The 18,143-nt window shown below is 45.7% G+C and overlaps 1 protein-coding gene across 4 annotated transcripts in view; it reads right to left on the bottom strand.

Moving 5' to 3' along the window:
- Positions 1–15,730, bottom strand: part of SIDT1 (SID1 transmembrane family member 1) — a 40,031-nt gene extending 24,301 nt beyond the window's left edge. For 2 of the 4 annotated variants that reach the window (XM_059838116.1, XM_059838117.1), the window contains exons 1-4: positions 15,322–15,729; positions 1,677–1,798; positions 507–677; positions 255–300 (exon numbers count right to left, since the gene is read on the bottom strand). In XM_059838116.1, the coding sequence (XP_059694099.1) occupies positions 255–300; positions 507–677; positions 1,677–1,798; positions 15,322–15,504 (522 nt within the window). In that variant the 5' untranslated portion in view covers positions 15,505–15,729. Of the gene's footprint in view, positions 1–254; positions 301–506; positions 678–1,676; positions 1,799–15,321 lie in introns of all 4 variants that reach the window. The other 2 variants (XM_059838115.1, XM_059838118.1) reach the window with 2 other exon arrangements.
- Positions 15,731–18,143: the final 2,413 nt, after the last annotated feature.

The following is an 18,143-nucleotide window of genomic DNA, read 5'->3' as shown; positions in this document are numbered from 1 at the left end:
ACTGCCAATAGCATTTTCATTCAAGAGGGGATTTGTATCTGCAGGGCTCTAAGCAAAGCTGTTCAGCTGGAGGTGCTGCTCATACATGCCTCCTTCTGAACTAACAGACATATGGATGCCTTAAGTTTTAGCTTTCATATTTTCTAGATTCTGTACTGTATTAGTAAAAAACTCTGAACTTCATACAGAAAGATCACATCAAACACTTGGATGTGGTAAGACATACAAGCAATCTACACAGGATTCCTCCTTACCTGGGGCTGGGAAGGGCTGGCAGTGAAGTTAAAGGCTTTGTTGGTCCTAGAAAACAAATGCCACAATGTTGAAGTCTAAAACTTTTAGAGCTGGAACACAGCCAAAGTACCCTCAGATTAAACAAAAGAAATTTTTTTTTTCCCCCTAGGAAGGAAAAATAAGGGAAGAGTAGGCAGATGGACCAAGTCCCTTAAGTGATGTTCAAATGATACATGAAGAAATTGTATTTGTATTCTCACAACCCAGCTTACTCAAGTTGGAAGTTCTCCAGCCTGGTGACTAGCAGCTCATACGCAATATTGAATGGTGCCATAGAAGCGACGTCCACAAATATAATCTGCTCAGAGGGGCTTGTTTCAGGTGTTGGCTCAGAGGGACAGAGGGTCCGACTCACTTCCTGGTAATTGTAGGTCCTCTGATAGCTACAAAAGCCAGGGAAAGGAGGGAAGAGAAAGTTGGATAGGAAAGAGAGAGAGAGAGAGAGATAGAGAGAGAAAGGAGCAGTTAAGAGGTTTTTCAGCACTACTAAGAATGGCATCATTTTGCCTGTTTGCATAGCTGAAATTCTCATCTAAAAGGCCAGGAGCATTCACTCCTTTATTCAGCATTCAAGCTCCACCTCTGTTGCCTCTTGCAATCTGCCCAAGGGACTGGTCATCCTCAACATTTCACTTCCCTTGGGGATGCCCACGACAGCTGTGGATTTCTAACATCTGCCATTTAGTGGAGGCAAAGAGAGCACTGACAGCCACTGCTGTACCCATCACCTGCATCAGGCAAAACACTGCAGGATATCTGCTGCTGGCACCAGGATTCAGTCACAGGATGAAGCTTCACATCTGAAATGGACTAAGGTGCCTGAAAATTCTCTATGTGCAGCCCACCAAGCCCTGGGGTTAATGAAGATACAAAGCAGCATTGTTTTCATAAAGAAGCAGCCCCAAAACAACCACCCCCTAGAATAAACTTAAATATTCCTGAGGTGAGAAACAGAAGCTCTTTTTCCCCAAATGCACTGTTACACAGAAGCTACAGTGCTCTTTCATGAGCCTGTTCAAACCCTGCCCCAAACCAGAGCCCAGGAACCACCTGCACACACGGCAGGCAACTGTGGAATGACAGCAACGATGTGTGGTAGATTCAGCGACTGGTGCCACAGGCAGATCCCTGCAGACAAGCCTCCTGGAGCTCTGTGCACATATCTGAGAAGCTAAGAGCCAAGAGAACACTGCCAGGTGAGAGGTTACCTATGAAATCCTGGTCTCCCTACACCCAGCTGGCACTGAGCAAGGACCAACCAAGCCCTGCAGTGTACACAGGTTACAAGATGCAGCACGGGAGGGAGGCTGCTGATGAATACAGCTGGTAGAGGAGTGTGCAGAGAGAGGAGTGTGTCACAAAGAAGAGCCTCCAGTACTTACAGGCCTCGGAAAATCAGTGGGACCTGCCACGAGAGCACTCCCTTCTGCTGGCGGACTACAAACAGCACGGGGTACTGGAGGTTCTCAGAGCTGCTGTTCACATAGACCCGCACTGCATCCACCTGTGGGAAAAGAGCATAAGCTGAAGGTAGAGAACAAGGCAGCTCCAAATCTAGATGGGAGAAGCCTTTCCTCCTTCCTCAGTCTGACCTACGTGCTGACAATATGGACAGGGAGATCAGCAGTGTTTATCACTAGACTCATTACTCAGATCCAGAAGTCCTTTACAGAAGTGCCTCTCTGCTGATGCTGCAGTCCAGAATCACGGCCCTGTGCCCAGGTCAGAGGTGACTGTCAGACAAGACACAGTGGACAAATGCAGAATACATAAGAGAGTTCAGTACCTTCTTTTGGGAACAACATACATAACTTACCTTACAAAAATTAAACAAGCAGACGTGGACACACAAGACAAAGACTGAGAGCTACAATTAAGAATTTTTTTGCCAGACTCTTATGTGCCCAACTCAATCAACATTACTGGGAAAGTAAGACGACCTCAAGAGCCAAGGATGAAAAAGCAGATCAGCAGCTGGCTCTCATGTAAACAATTCCAATATGACCATAATCCCACCTAACAAAACAGGAATACACTGCTGACTGCCCTCAAGTGGACAAGAAAGGCTGCTTGTGAAAAATGTTTTAATGCAGCCCATTGCACCAGCCATTGAAATTTCTCCTTACATTATCACTGGCCACCACACGGTTGCAGAGGTAGGACAGCTGTAGTGTAACACACCCTCAGTTCACTATTTGAGAAGCAAGAAGTTTGTCTGTACCACATAGAAATATCACCATTTCCATTTGAAAACAGCATCCCTTCAGCTCCCTCTCCAGAACTGTAGACACTGACAAAGAACAGAAAATACAAGAGTGCATAACTCATCATATGGTAAGAAACAGTCCAGCTCAACTAGAGGCCTTGAAATAATGAAAACATATTAAGCAGATAATATATACACATTTTAAACCTGCCACATCCTGAAAGATTATAATGGACTCTCACTAGATCAGTAAAATACTTCTCACAGATATTCTGATTTTATACCCTCTAAGAAGAGTAAAGGGTCTAGGAGGTAGCACATTCTGAAAAGGGAATACAGAATTAGGAAGCTAGAAGGAGAGTTATCAGAGGCAGCAGCTTATTCTTACCCTGGGGACACCAGTTTCAGAGAAATTACTTACCTCTGCAATTTCAAGTAAAAAAAGATTTCCTATTTATTCTTGTTTGGTGATTCTAGACTCACATAAGAGTTGAATCTAGTAGAACAAAACACCTTCCTGAAAGCCATATGCATCAGTTTTCCTGACATTATTACCATAATACAGAGGCAACAGCCATCAATTCCTAAAAAATTAGGTCTTCAACAAAAACAAACAAACAATTTAATTTAAAGCCCCTTGAAATAGGAGGGTGTCTTTTCTCATTGCCTTCTGGCTTCTAAACCTTTGCAAAGCTCTTTTGGCCTGCTTTCCAGTTTTTCCTTCCAGTCACAAGAACTACATATGCAATTTTGTTTCCAAGTATATTTCACCATGAAGTGCTAAAACAAAGCTAAGAAAAATGGCACCACAAAGCACAACACACAAGGAACACCTGAAAGGTGTCACCACAGCAGCATTGGAAGACAACTCAGTGGCTTCCTTAGTCCCTGCAGCTGCCCCAAGGAGCCGAGCCAGCACACATTGGTGTGACTCGGAAACCCATGGACTGGGCTGAACAAGCTCCTGCTCCTGCTTCCTGGTGTTTGCTGTGACAGGGAATGAGGATATGAAGGAAGCAACTGGAACTGAACAAGAAAACAAATCTAAGGAGCACGAAGACACAATGGTCAAGCCAGTTTCCTGCAAGGACATGGAACAATTCTTCACCCATGGGGAAAACAACTATCACTGCAGAAAGGACACATTTCAGCTACCTGTCAAGCAGCTTTTTGCTCATGAAACAGTTCAAGCAAGCCCACCTCCACAAGTGAAGTGATTCTTGCTTGCCTCAGGCTGGACATGGCTCTGTGAACCCCCCAGGGCTCAGCACATCAGCTCAATGCAATGGGGAGCTCACACCAAACTCACAGCAAATATCACTACTGGCATATGCATCCTCAACGATCCATAAATACAAGCCAGAGATTGGGAAATTCTCTTCTCCACTGACTGCACAAATACAGACCATAACCCAGGACATGAGTTATGCATATATTACAGATAGGTTTTCTTAATTGTACATGAGTATGTGTACATTAAATGAGTACAATTCCCTCCCAGCCCTCTCCTTATGGGAGAGGTATTCCAGTGCCTTCATCAGCTTCCTGGCTCTGCACTGGACTCTCTCCAGCAAGTCCCTACCTTCCTTATACTGGGGAGACCAGAACTGGCACAAGCAGGATCACCTAGAGCCAGCTGAGCATGGATGGAGACTCCATAACCTCTCTGGGAGACCTGTTATGGTGACTGATCATCCTCAGTAAGAAAAGAAAGTTTCCCATCTATCCTAGAGAAGCACAAGGGAAGGGAAACAAAAGCATTGGTGATTAATGCTCTGACAGAGAAAGCCAGAGAAATGGAAGTCCTTTCCCTCTGCTGTGATCCAGCAACCAGACTCCTCTTTTGGTTTCCTTCTCTCCACAAAACTAAGCTGATTATACACCACCTACAACATTTATTCAGCTTTGCTGCTTATTCCATTATCTTATAATATGTGTAGGAAATAGGAATATCAGGAGAGGGAGGTAAGAGTCTCAAGACTCAATACCTTTTAAATCCAAGCAATTACACACAAGAAAACTGGTATATGTCATTTTACTACCATAATGACTTCTCTACATCCTTACTGTGCTCAGCACTCTGTATTTGCCCTCTATTACAGCTGGTTATAGCTTCTTCGTCCTGCTCCCCTAAAAGCCCATATTCAGGTGCCTTGAGCTCTTTTTGGTCTGATAGTATCTGGGGCAACACTGAGCTGCATCAAGGCAGGACCCAACTATGGCCCAAGTATGGGCTCACAGATGGGATCCCACTACACTTTTTTCCCCCTCTAACCTTTCTCTCTGCACTCTACACAGGCAAAGCTGCTTCCCAGGCCACATTCAAACAGGGTGCCTCAAACACAGAGGAACATCAGAAAGTCAGAAGCAACACTTACAGAACAGCTCGTTAAGAAGATCCCAATGTAATTTAAATTTCACCTCAATATACCAACAACTCCCTTGCAATGAATACCTCTGCTCCTCCTACATTTGCACAAACCCAGACCAATCTGGAGCATCACACTGAGTCTAACCCCATCAATACCTTTATAATAAAGTCCAGGAAACAAACAGGGTGATTAAGAAGCTGGACAGATGGCAATTGAGGTTCCAGTCCATCTAGTTATGTACCCTGCTGCCATCCCCACAGCAACACAGGGCCTCTTGTGGGCAGATCCTGCACTTCTAGTGAGGGGCCAGATCCCCATCCCAGGGTACAGCTCTGCTCTCCCCTCACAGGATCTCAGGGATGTAGCAGCAGCTCCCAACAGCTCTGGTTGATGGGCATCTTTCTTATACAACAGCTATTTCTGCCAAACACTGCAACAAAACAGGTGGGATTTGCCTTCTGGCCAAACCTGCACAAGAAGTCCCCAATTAATGGTTGGCAACCTGGAAATAAGCTTGGGCATAAGTCCAGAAAAATGTAGGTGCAATTATGAGGAAGCTTGGGAAAGCACAGAAAAGAATTACCATTTAACTGCAACCAGGGCTTCTCTTCATCTGCTGTCACTCACTCTCCAATTTAGTGCTACAGATTAGAAGGAACCCTAATTAGTGTCTTGGAGAAAGCCATTTTCCCTGGCAGGATGAACTGTCTAGCAGGAGCATCAGAAGGGACAGGGATAAAAATATAACACTCATAAATGGATGTTTATGATTTTTTTAGGCCTTCTGCTATTTGACCTACCTTAAACTTGTAATCCATGCTTTGCTCCTGGATTCTCTTGCCTTGATATAGACAACATATACAGTCTCATGCTACAGATTTAATGAATTCACTATTGAGTCAATGCTACTAATCCCATCTTTCCCTTTGAAAGTCATTTGGCATTTGCCTTCAGCAAAATATTTTTACAAGAGTGAAAAAAAGCAGGAGGTGAAGAAAAAAAAAAAAGATTTATTTATTTCAAACATGCTTCCCCCTCCACACCTTTCCAAAGGTTACTTCATTTTAAAAACAAGCAGCTCTAATTCAAGAACCCTTCCTGCTACAGAACCACTGCTCCTATCACACGTACCTCCCCCTTCCAACACAAAACTTTATGTGGAGACAAGAGGAACACCAGTGAAAAAGCAGTGTTTTAATTTAAAATTATAATCATCACAAAGACTATGAGCCTCCTGTCCATCGATCCCCACTCACTGAGCACTGGTGAGATGAGCAGGAAGTTTTGCCTGGACAGAAACAGGGTCAACCAGGCTGCTGTCACTCCTGCATTGCCAGCACTGCTGAGGGACTTCATTTTGGAGCAGATCATTGCCAGCCCCACAGAAAACTAGTTGCACCTTCCCCTTCCTTGTACACTCCCAGCAGGAGGCTGGCATTATAATACAGTGCTAGACTTCACCTGCACCCTCCAAGCTGAAACTCTCATCTTGGCAAACAAACTTGTGTACCAAATGCTGCCTTGGACAAGGCAGGCCCAGCACAAATATTAGTCAGCAATAACCACACTGCTGCCTTTTGTGCTGCGGGGCTGAGGCAGGGTCAGGAGTGCTCCAGAGACCTCTGCTCCTCACATTCCTTCCCAGTGCCAAGGCTCTCCGTGTGCAGGGGCGATTCACCAGCCAGGCTCATGATAGTTTTGTTTCTCAGATGACTGACCTTGAAGTTTCTCCTGTGTTTCAAGACGGACAGAGCAATAAGACAGCTGAATAAAGAGAGAGCTCTCAGCTCTGCATAAAAACGTGTTAGACCAGGAAAGACAAATATTTGTACTTCAGTTCAACCACCACCATGGAGATAGGGGGAGGGAAGAAGAGAAAGGAAAAAAAGTACAACTGAATTCCATTTTCTAGATGGGAACAGGCAGAAGGAGCCAGCCCCAAATTTGCACAGCTGAACAGAACCAACGTGGCTGCAAATATTAAGCAAAATAAACCAGGCTCTTGTTGACATGAAAGAATCTTTGGACTGATTACTAAATCTGTATCTGCCACAGAGATTACACATCATTTTAAGACTGTGGGGATGTGAATTTAAGGGCAAGGCAGGAGGTTGCAACAACACTTTGTGCTGTAAGCAAAGGTTTTCAAGGGCTTTACCACGGATTCCTTTCCAAAAGCTCTTGCAAAGCAAAGCCTTTGAGTCACACCAGGGCTGCACCACGCTCTCCGCCGCACCCACACGCCAGCCGCTCCTTGGCAGCCTGTTGGGATTACCAGCCCCTGTTGCGACAGCGCTGGGTCCTGGGGCTGCCGAGGCAGCGGGCCAGGCCCGTGGGCAGGGAACACATCCGGCAGGCAAACACTGACTGCTGCAACAACGAAAGGTCTCAGCCCAGGACACGTGTGCAAAAGGCACCAAACTGCTGCTGCCGGCTGTTGCACGAGAAAGAGGCGCTTCATTTTTATACAAACCCTGAAATGAAGTGAAGTAGGATTGAGCCAGATGGACTGGAGCAATGGAAGCAGTGAATGAATACCCCATCAGCGCCCAGCTCTGCTGATCTTCCCACTGACGAGGCAATAAGGGAAGCTGAGACCCAGAAGGAAAACAGTTGAGACAGCGACAGGTTTTAGAGAACCTCTTTTCTGCCATCCCATGAGATGTGAGCACCGCTCCTGGCTGACAACAGCACAAGTGGAGCTCATAGGATCATTCCCTTTCAGCCTTTCTCTGTCTCTGAGCTCCAAAGTCAATAAGACTTAATTGCCAAAAGCAATCTGTCAAATAACCTTGGCCCAGAGTTTTCTTCCAGCGTTCTGCCAGGAGTATTAAACACCTGAAGCAGCATTAATGAAGAGACAGACTCTGAGTATGTCAAGCACAGCCTTGGACACATTAACATAACTGCTCCAGGATTAGTATTTTTCATTTCAATGTTTCACTCTGTGCAAATGTGCTGTGTGGATTTACAGTCTGCCATGGACTTTCCCATGAGTTCACTTGTTTGCAACAGTATCTGTGAAGCATAAATGAAAGTAAGACAAATATAAAACATGATAATATTTATCTTTTTCCATTATTGAAGTTTTGTCCTCTAACCAATGTCGCCAGGGAGTCTCCAGGACAGCCAGAAGGAAAAACTGGGAGTTGCTATGCTGGATGAAGTAGGTACCTGTTTCTGAACACCCCCAGACTTCAGAAATACGTTAAAAATAAAAAATCCTATTTTGAACAGTCAGTTAAGGAACAAACTACTCTGCAATAATTGCATCTTCCTAAACCACAGCAGCTGGAACTCTGGGCCAGGCCAACCCTTGAAAGAAAATGGTATATAACCTTTCCAAATTGTAACCGTGTAATTCCAAGCTCCTGGCAATAATTCTGGGGTTTGCTGTCAGAACTTGGATACCTGGGTCTTTCTTGGCTACCAAGTTCTTCACTTCAGTATGTGAAGAAGTTCAACACTTTGGATGTGGATTGAATTATGTCTTGTAATGCATGATGTCTTTTTTTTAAACCATTTTCCATTTATTTTAAAACACTCTGAAGTAGCTATTTCTACGCTCAAAGAAAAACATCAGTGTAAAAAGTAAGGAAGGCTGTTTCTGAAATCCTCTGTGGTTCTCCAAGTGTACACAGCACAAAATTATGTTTGCTTATGCAAATGTACTAAACTATATTTTCAAACTGAGCAGATGGCACACCCTTGCAATATACCTTTTACAGTCTGCACTGGGATTCCTTAAATATCCCCTGAAATAGCAGATGAGGCTCATACAGAAAAAGCTTACCTCCCTACCAACAACCTCTGCACAAGTTATTTGAGGACATTTCAGCCTCTACTTAAAATGCAAATGTATAATCAATTGCTGCACTGTTCTTGGAAAGAGTTCAAACTGAGGAGAGGCATTTTGATGAAGTTTCTCTTATTCAGAATTTGTTTTCTTTTTTAATCTAAACATCTTGGGGCTGGGGAGGGAACAACAAAACCTGATCAGCTTTGATTTTAAACATGACAGCCCAACAAGAAGAGAATTACTTAGATTTAGAGGAACATTCAAATTCAAAAGAGATTCTTTAGTTCAAGAACAAGTTATCAAGCTTGACAGCATTAGCTTACACATTAGAAATAAAAATAAAATTCTTGCCAGCACTGCAGTCACCATCTGAAGGTCTGCTGGCTACCCTGCAAGAAACCAGAGCAGCTTTCAGTTTTTTCCCCTAAAGCCTGCAAACTGATAGCCTCTGTCAAGATGTACTCTCTTTGTGCCTCTTAGGTAGGAAAAACCACAAAGTGCAAAATCCTAGAAAGATAAAGAATAATTTAAGTTTGAGAGGATCTCAGTTGCTTCTATCCTCAGCCCAAAGCAAAGCCACATCCCACACTGTTCTTTCACCTAAGATATCTCACTTTTGTCAGAGTTTTTAAGACTGTATTTTCTGATGCAAAAAACAAAAGTCAAGTTTAAGTTTTTAGTAGATCCCCACGCAATTTCTCTCATAGTTTACTTTTGTTTTCCCGTGTAAGCAAAAGCTTTTTGTCTGACCCTAGGCAGGGTGAGGAGTGTTCAAGAGAACCCACTGAGAAGCAGCAAGCACATTCCAAGTGCTGTGTGCTCTACGCTGCCTATGCTGTCACCTCCTAGGGTTGCCTGTTTTCTTTAAGAAATATAAATTATATACACAAAAGTTACTCCAAAGGGATTCTGTTGAACCTTGCTTGGCTTCAGACATCATATACTATAATTTGCTTTGATTTTTTTTGGATTTGACATCGTGCCTACATTCCTGTCACATAAGACATTTACTATTAGATTCCAGAAATGGTGTGCTGAAGCTCTTCCAGGGTCCTGTGGTGAACAGACCAGAGCCAGCAACCAAAGACCAACCAGTGTTCAGGCCCTGGAGATCCTGTAATAACAGCAGCTCTACCAACATCAGGAGATCTTTTTATGCAACTATTTGTAATCTTCCCAATTTCTTTGATTTTTACCTGCATCTCTGTGGCTAAACTGGTGGGCTTCCACTCAGCATTAAGGAAAGACAGAACTCAGCCTGTTGTCCTCACTATAGCTCAGGCTCAGCCTTCTCCAAACAGTAGACTAAAGTTTTATTGCATGCATGGTGTAGCTGTGGACTGAAAGCTGGGCTGGAGCCAAGACTAACATTATGGAGAACGTGTGCAGGACACCATGGGAATATTTCAAGGTAGTTTAGCCTGAAGGTTCCTACATGTGAAACCCAAAGCCAGCTCAGAAGCAAGAGGTAAAAAAATTGCTCTTAGAGTTGTTATAATAGACATGGGTGCTGCTGGAGTGAGACCTACACTAGTATGTCAAACAGCAGAGAACAGCAAACATAGATTTGATCACTGCCACTTATTAAACCAGGCTGCCCTGTGTAGCAGATCAAAGAGTTTTCCTGCAGCTAGGACATATGGCTTTAGTCTGAGCAATTGTGTGAGTCATCACACAATTCCAGAGAAACATACAGGTTTTCTGGCTTCTTGCCTAAAGGAAAGCAAGTGCAACTACCATCCACACCTCGGAAGCGAGACCCATTCACTAGAGGTCAGAGGAACACAAATACATTGTGCTCTTTGGCTGGAAAAGGCACTTGGTCACAAAATTTAAGGCATGTAATTGGAGGACTTCTGATCTTCTTGCTAATGTTGAAACTGCTCTTCCTTTAGGGATGTCAACTTTTTCCTATCTGCAACTCTGAAAAAAGGGTAATGATAGTAGCAACCCTCCCCGGTAGCACACAGCCTCTCACCACTGAAGGAAATTTTTTACCCATCACTTCTCAGAGAGACTTCACAGACAAGACACTCACTCCAGGGCTACACATCCTCACACTGCTCAGCAGAGAAGCCACAGATTAATCAACTGTCAATCACAATTTATGGTAAATTGGGCCATATGGGAACTGGGGCTCTGTTCCTAGTCCTGGCAAGGGAGGAGGAGGGAAATAGCACCCACTCTTTCTCTTAAAATAGGCACAGCCCACTGCTCAGCTTCCGAGCTCATCGCAACCAACACGTACTGCATGAATGTCCAAGAACTGTGTCTGGATTGCAGCAGCTTTGCCTACAAATGGAAAATTGGAAACTTGTTCTCTTCAGAGATACTTGGTTTTCTAAATATAGTGCAAGTATTTCCCAAATCATACATTCAGCTGACCTGAGCTCCAATGAGGAAAAAGAACTTCGGATGTCTTCTTTCTCATGATATTCTCCTGGACTGCTTACACTTTGGTACAGGACATACCAACCTGCACAATATTAGTACAGTTTGTGTTTTCAGCAAATTAACCATTAGCAACTGCCAGACCCTACAGTGGTGGAAAGTCTCATTCACTTTGAATTCCATCAGTACTCACACACACATGCACAGACACAATTCTTTCTGAAAACGCTGGTATTACTGCAAACACAGAACTAAGCAGGTTCTCTTACTTATCACATAAAGCCTTCTCCAGTCACTGGTAAATCCAGCAGAAACATTCTACAGCACTTTTTCAGTCTTCTGAGCAGGAAAGCACTGCACATGCAGTTCCAGCAAATCAGCAAACGTCTCCTTCCTTTCTCCCTCCCAAGCAGGGACATGTCGAACATGTGGAATGAGTGTGCTTGTTTTTTACCTCCATCCTGGATGTCTCCAGTGTAAATAATCCTAATATAAAATAACCCTGTTTGCTCAACTAATTGTTCACCAGACTTCTAACAGTGCACATCTGCCTTTGCTGTTAGAGCACGAGGGCATAGAAACAAGAGACACAGTTTGGTTTATTACTATATTTTTTACACTCGGAATTAAAAATTAAACAAAGAGCTGTACAGGGGGAAAATTTCAAAGAACAGCTAGAAGAGGAAGAAAGGGAATTCAAAAAGCAGTAAGACTACCCCCTTAGTCTTAGCAGTAAGGCTAAGCAGAGGTGGCTGTGCTTCTCCTCAGCACAGCTTTACCTTCACATTTCCACCTCAGCAATTAAGGCCTAAATCCTAACACATAAAAGACCGTCAGCTCTCCTACCTCAAGACAAGTGTTTCTGCACAGCACATAGGAAGGCTTTTTCCCCTCCAAAGACAAAGATGTTTTACACATAAGTTTCAGCTAGGTGATTTGGTCCACATACACGTATCATCATTTTCATTTCACCCACAAGTTGTACAGAGAGGAAGCCACATGTCTCAAAGCAGCTCTGCTGCAGAGCCCTGAGCTGTGGTTTCTTCACCTTGTATCTATCTGCTTGCAAATACCCTCATGGCACTTGTTTTTTCCCTCCTGTCTTGCATGCATTTCCATATCCCAAGGAGTAAGGATGATGATGTGGATGAAGAACACCCTCTGAGATCAGGCAAGCACAACACTTTTCAAAAAGCAGCAAGTGTCTAAAGCACCAAACAGGAGAAAAGGTCTTGTTCCCTCCTTTCTCTCATCCAACATCCAAGCACTGCTCTATTCAGCTGCATTTTCAGACGTGCCTGTGCACCCACAGAACATCAGCAACCAGAAAATTTACAGAGGGTTGATGGATCACAAGCCAACCCTCACATTTTGTCCTTGTTCCCAAGTTTTCCCTTGCTTTGTAGGCCTGGCCTCATGAGAGAGAGCAGCAGAGGGGAAAACAGCAGAATTTACAGCATCATGAAAACAAATTCCTATTTTCAGAACCAGATCACTCCAGACCTGACTTTGTTTCAGAGGGGAAAGCAATTAAACTCATCCACGGCAGCCCTTCCATATGGGGAATGCTCTTTTTATTCAATTAACTTTTCTGTAACTAAGGTTAATTGCCCACGTAGTATCTGCCTTGAGTTATCAGAGGCTTCTGGCTAAACTGCCATCAGCACACAGACAGGAAGAGACCAAAAAGACCAGGAAGAGCTGAGAAAGCTCTCAAGTGGCAGGCAACAGGCAAACACTGGCTCGTATTCCCTCACTAGGAGTTTAAGGCTTAGGACTGTAGCAAAAGGCAATGACTAATACACTGAGTTTTTGCAGGACTTGCATTCCTTCACAAGACTCAACACCAAGAAGACAGCATGTCCCTAAACACCTTCCCAACTTTTGCATAAGAAAACCCTGCCCCACAAGAACTTGGTGATTAAAGGCCAAGGTTTCCACTAGCAAGCTTCTAAATCTTGAGCAATTCTAAACGACAGGGAGACACGGGAACACCAAGACAGCTCAACCTTTGACCATGCCAGCAAGAGGAGATCCAGTCATGTTTGCCTCTCACGGGCTCAGGGCTGCAGCTGGGAAAGGGGCTGCACACAGCCACAGGCACCCCCCAACTAGGTCAGCCACCTTCTTCCCAGCTGTCACTGGCTGATCTCAGAAATGGCACCTGTGGAGCTCAGTGAGGAATCACAGAATTGGAAGATCATCTTCAGAGATCATCTAGTGCAAACATCCTGCCATGGGCAGGGAGATATCTTCACTAGATCGGGTTGCTCAAAGCCCCATCCAACCTGACTATGAACACTCCCAATGATGTGTATCCACAACTTCTCTGGACAGCCTGTTCTAGTGCCTCACCATAAAAAAATTCTTCCCTATGTCCTACCCAAATCTACACTCTTTCAGTTCAAAACTGTTCCTCCTTGTCCTGTCATTACACTGTAAAAAGCTTTTCTCAATCATTTTATAAGCTTTTTTATACTGAAAGGCCATAAGAAAGTCTCTCTGGAGCCTCCTCTTCTATCAGAACCCGTTCTAGGCATCCCTCATCAGAAAACTTCCAATGAAATTCCATCTTTATTTAAAGAGTTTTTATCTTCCAAACACTTTTCCTAGCAGGAGCTGGTTGCATGGCCCCCTAAGCATATTCATGGCAGTGCTTGGTGAGTTCTCTGCACTGAAAAAAATATTAAATCTCAAACCTGAATTTCCCCTTCTTAGATATGCTCTTGACCCTATCTCTGCAGAGACTTCACGTTCCAGCACACAGGACCATGGAGATTAGTCCATTAACGTTCCTGCTTAAGCAAGGCAGTAGTCTGTACTGAGCAGTCTGTACTTCATAGCCACAGGAAGAGCTTAGTGTCTAGAAGTAGCCTAGAAGTTGCATATAGGTACCTGCAAACACCCCTGAGCAGCCATGTGCTTCCTCCCACTGTAGCTCTCCAGGAGGGAAAGCTTTTTTTCCAGAGGCGTCCAGCAAAATCACACAGCTTCAAACAGCACATTAAATTGAAGAAACCAGATTAATTTTAACTGAAGTCAGTATTCATGCTGTCTCTGCTAACAAGCCACAGACAACATCTGGACTGCCAATAGGCCCTGATCATAATAGCCAATACTTGTAACACCTGAAGAAACCTAACTTACACCTCGTCCAGCTTCCAAAAGGAGGCTCAAACCCAAAGTGTGCTTTTGGGTGAGACCTCCTGAGATCACTGGTGACACCCAACAGTTAAGTAAGGCTGGGCTCAGTTGCATCATAGGCCAGACACCCAACTGCTTGCTGCCCCATAAATACCAGGTGCATTTTATTGCATAGTATACAGTGTGGGAAAAAGCCACAGTTTCCATTTTCTATTGTTCTGTGCAACTGAGGACAGGAGGGAAGAGTCATCTACCTAGTTCACCATCTTTTGGTACATCAGATCATCGTACTCAGCAGTTAATTAACACCTAATCCAAAAAACGGGGAGGGGGGCAGGCAGAGTTTCCAAGGTACCACTTAGCTACTTGAGATAAACACGACAAAAAAGTGGGGTGGGGGGAACCCACAATAACTGGGTATACATAGAGGAGAGGTTTCTTTTCACCATCAAACAGCCACGGATGGCCCTGGCCACCCTGCCCTGCATCCTCCCCACAAAACACCTCACGGCACAACCCTGCCTCACCTCCCAGGCTACCAGGGGAGAGCACCCTGATCCTAAGGAAATGCATAGTGGGGAAAACGGCATTTAAGAAGGCTTATTAAGTGCACACGCACATACACTCTTTTTTTCTTTTTTCCTTTTTTTTTTTTTTTGGTAGTTTGGCTTTTTTGTGGGTTTGGTGTTGTTTTTTAAAAATTATTTTCAATGTAGTACTATTATCCTCACAACTCTGTTCTAGACTTCAAACGCATTCTGCTGCTAGAACTGCTGGATATCAAACCCCCCCTTTGGCGGTGGGGGGCACCAATCCACCTGCCCACCCCGCAGCCCCTGGGACACCGGCACCCTCCCAGCCGGCAGCCCCGGGGAGCCCTGTCCGCGCCGGGGAAGGAAGGGTGGAAAGGAGCCCGCAGGTGCACTGCGGCTGCCGACCACCGCGGCGGCGGGAGGATGCGGGCAGGACAGAGGGAGAGCCCGGCCCGCTCCCGCACAGCGGCGGAGCCGCAGCGGCGCCGGTTCCTCCCCGGCACACACCTCCCACCCGAGAGGCGAGGGGACGCGGTGCTCGCCCCGCCGCGGGGACCCCGGCGCGCCGGGGTTCGCTCCTACCTGCCCGGGCTCGCTGCGGTAGGCGAAGGCGTAGACCCGCTCCGAGCTGATGTTCACGGAGCCCCGGTAGACGTGGCCGAAGGCGCCGGGAGCGGGGTTGTCCTCGGGGCCGCCCCCCGCCGCTGCCGCGCAGAGCAGGGCGCAAAGCAGAGCCACGGGGGCCGGGGCTGCCCTCCCGGCCATGAGCTCCTTCCTGCCCACCCCGCCGGGCGCCCAGACTGCGTGTCCCCGGCAGGGCGGGCGGCGCGGCGCTTTATCTGCGATTTAAATAAATAGCTCGGCGACACGGGCGAGAGGCGGCGGGGGCAGCGCCGCACACCCCCGCCCCTCGCCCGGGGGACGCCGAGCAACTTTGCCCGGGGAAGGACCCTCCGCCGGCCGGCGGGGCGGGGAGGGGAGGGGAAGGGAGGCCGGCCGGCGGGCTGGCCAGCCCAGGGGAGGAGGGTCTCCTCTCTGTGACCGGCCCCAAATTCTGAGCCCGGCTTAGCAGCCGATTGTGAGGGAGCTTTTCTCCCTGGGGAGCCGTACTGTGACCGCTGGCATCGTCGGGCACGTGGGGATCAGCGCCTGCAGGGCTTCAACACTCCCTGCCCACGGCGTAAGGGGCGTCCCCGCTCCATATTCTGCCGGCTTGCTGGAGCTGCAGGTCGCACCTGCGGTCCTGAATGGGGCGCTCCCTAACCTTTAGTTTTGGTTTCTCGTAACTTTGGGATAAATGCTCTCGTCCTTTAGTTCAGCCTAAAGGTGTGAAAGGCAGCAGCAAATGTAATTTCATTAATCTGAAAATGGCTTGGTGCACCTTTTCTTTGTGTAATCCATGGAACTGGCTGCAAACCATGCTGTGACGCCTTTAGCCTTTTCAGCAAGATGGGAGCGATACTGTTGGGCTGTGAAAAGGCAAGGGATCTCTCTCTCATGGCTTAACACTCCTGTGGTCTTCTGTTGAAAACATACCTAGGAAATGTGTACGATCCCATGGTATAGGGATGCACTTTAAAGTCAGAGAAAATGGAGTGTTACTTAAAAAGCAATCAGAAGGGTTTTTCAGAATGGGAGCAAACTTTCAGGAGACAGAGTTTTATAAAGTCAGCCTGCAGTCTTCAACTGCAGCGACTCTAGTCCCAGAAGCTTTACACAAGTTGTGGATTTTGTTTTCAAGGCTGAGAGATTTCCTGGGGGGGTCACTTGTTGTCTTTGGAGGAAAAGTTGCAAAGCTCAGCAAAATGAGCCAGCATGCCTTCTGCTGCCATTTTGATCTCTGGGCCCTTGTGTGATTTCTGCCAAGAGAAAAAAGGAAACAATTGTGTCAGTTCTGTTCGTCTTGAAGCAGGGTTCAAGTCACCCTGCCTTTTGTCACAGTCCCAAGAAGTATCATTTAGGGTAAAATAAACCTTTTGCAGTCTGCTGGAAGATGGAGAACCCAACACAAAGATTTTGTCTTTCAGCCTGGAACATATTGCTCTGCAGATAAAGAAAGTTTATGACTCTGTCTTGCCTCTTAACAGGACATGGTGTAACCTGTCCTGGGAGACTTCAAACTGTGGTGGCACTGGGAGTTTTGTGGCTTCCCCTCCTCACCCTGCAGAGTCCAAGGCTCCTGAGCCCTACAGCTCCTTCCTCACCACTGCTCTCTGCAGATGCACAGGTCCCTCTGCCAGGGTCAGCAGCCCTCTAGCATGTGCTGGAGGAAGGACACCAGGAAACTCATCTTCTCCCAGAGAGGAGACTTCAGGCAACAGGAGGAGGGAAGGCAGGTAAGGGCCATGCCTGGTTCCTCATTGCAAGGTGACCGATGGCACAAAGATGGTGCTCTGCAAACCAAGGTAGCTGTGGCAGCTGCAAATAATTTTTGTGTAATTTGGTGTCATGCATATTTCAGATTGGGATATCAGTGCATTGTCCCTCTCTAGTTGTGTTGGTTTCGTGGCAAAAAAGTGGCTCTTCATATAGTCCACATTTTCCAGGGCAGAGTTATGTTATTCTTCAAGTGCTTTCCCTCATTAGATGTACATTATGGTATCTTACCAAAGACTACACATTTTCCCTCATTTTTAATTTGAGAATTCAAATTTTCTAAGAGTCATACATTGTTCTTATCTTAATTTCATCTCACTATTTTGGTGCTCTTTCTGTGATTTAGCAATGGTAAACCTTTGTTCAAATCTTTGCCTCCAAGGCACGATACTGCTTGACTTGGTGTTCGTTGCGGAAGTTTGAAGTCAAAGGTCAACTCCACCATTCAAGTTGCTAATGAAAGTAAACAATCCCAGCAGACAGATCAGATCTCTTCATATGATATACCTTCCCATTGACAGGAAAATATCCACTGCACCAGTTTGGGAATTGCTTTTTAATCACACACTCTTCTCATGTTAATACCATCTGAGGCCCATTTGCCTTTATGAGAGTGGTGTTCAAGACAATGTCAAAAGCCCTACGGAGACAAAACATATTTCACCTATTCCTTTCAGCACTTAATAAGTCAGCTATCTTGGCAAATAAATAAATTAGGTTTGTTTGACATGATTTGCTCTGGACAAATGCAGAGTGCCTGCTGCTCATCACTTTACTCTTATTTAGTTGCTCACACACTGATTGCCGAACAGCTCGTTTCATTACTTTTCCAGATAATAAATGGAGGCTGGCTGACTCATAACACCACTCAGACCCTTTGATAAAGATGAGTAGCCCATTTTCCCTTTTCATTACACCTGGATCTTGCTCTTGAAGGGCAGCATGTACTTTGGAAGAAAGAACCAATCCCTCTAAGAGACAGTATTCTCATCCAGACACACCATGGGTCTGAGGCAGTGGAAGTGATC

Source organism: Haemorhous mexicanus, chromosome 2 (genome assembly GCF_027477595.1).
Source record: "Haemorhous mexicanus isolate bHaeMex1 chromosome 2, bHaeMex1.pri, whole genome shotgun sequence".
Classification (NCBI taxonomy): Eukaryota; Metazoa; Chordata; class Aves; order Passeriformes; family Fringillidae; genus Haemorhous; species Haemorhous mexicanus.
The sequence above is the reverse complement of the archived record's forward strand: the minus strand, read 5'-3'. Positions and strand labels throughout refer to the sequence as shown.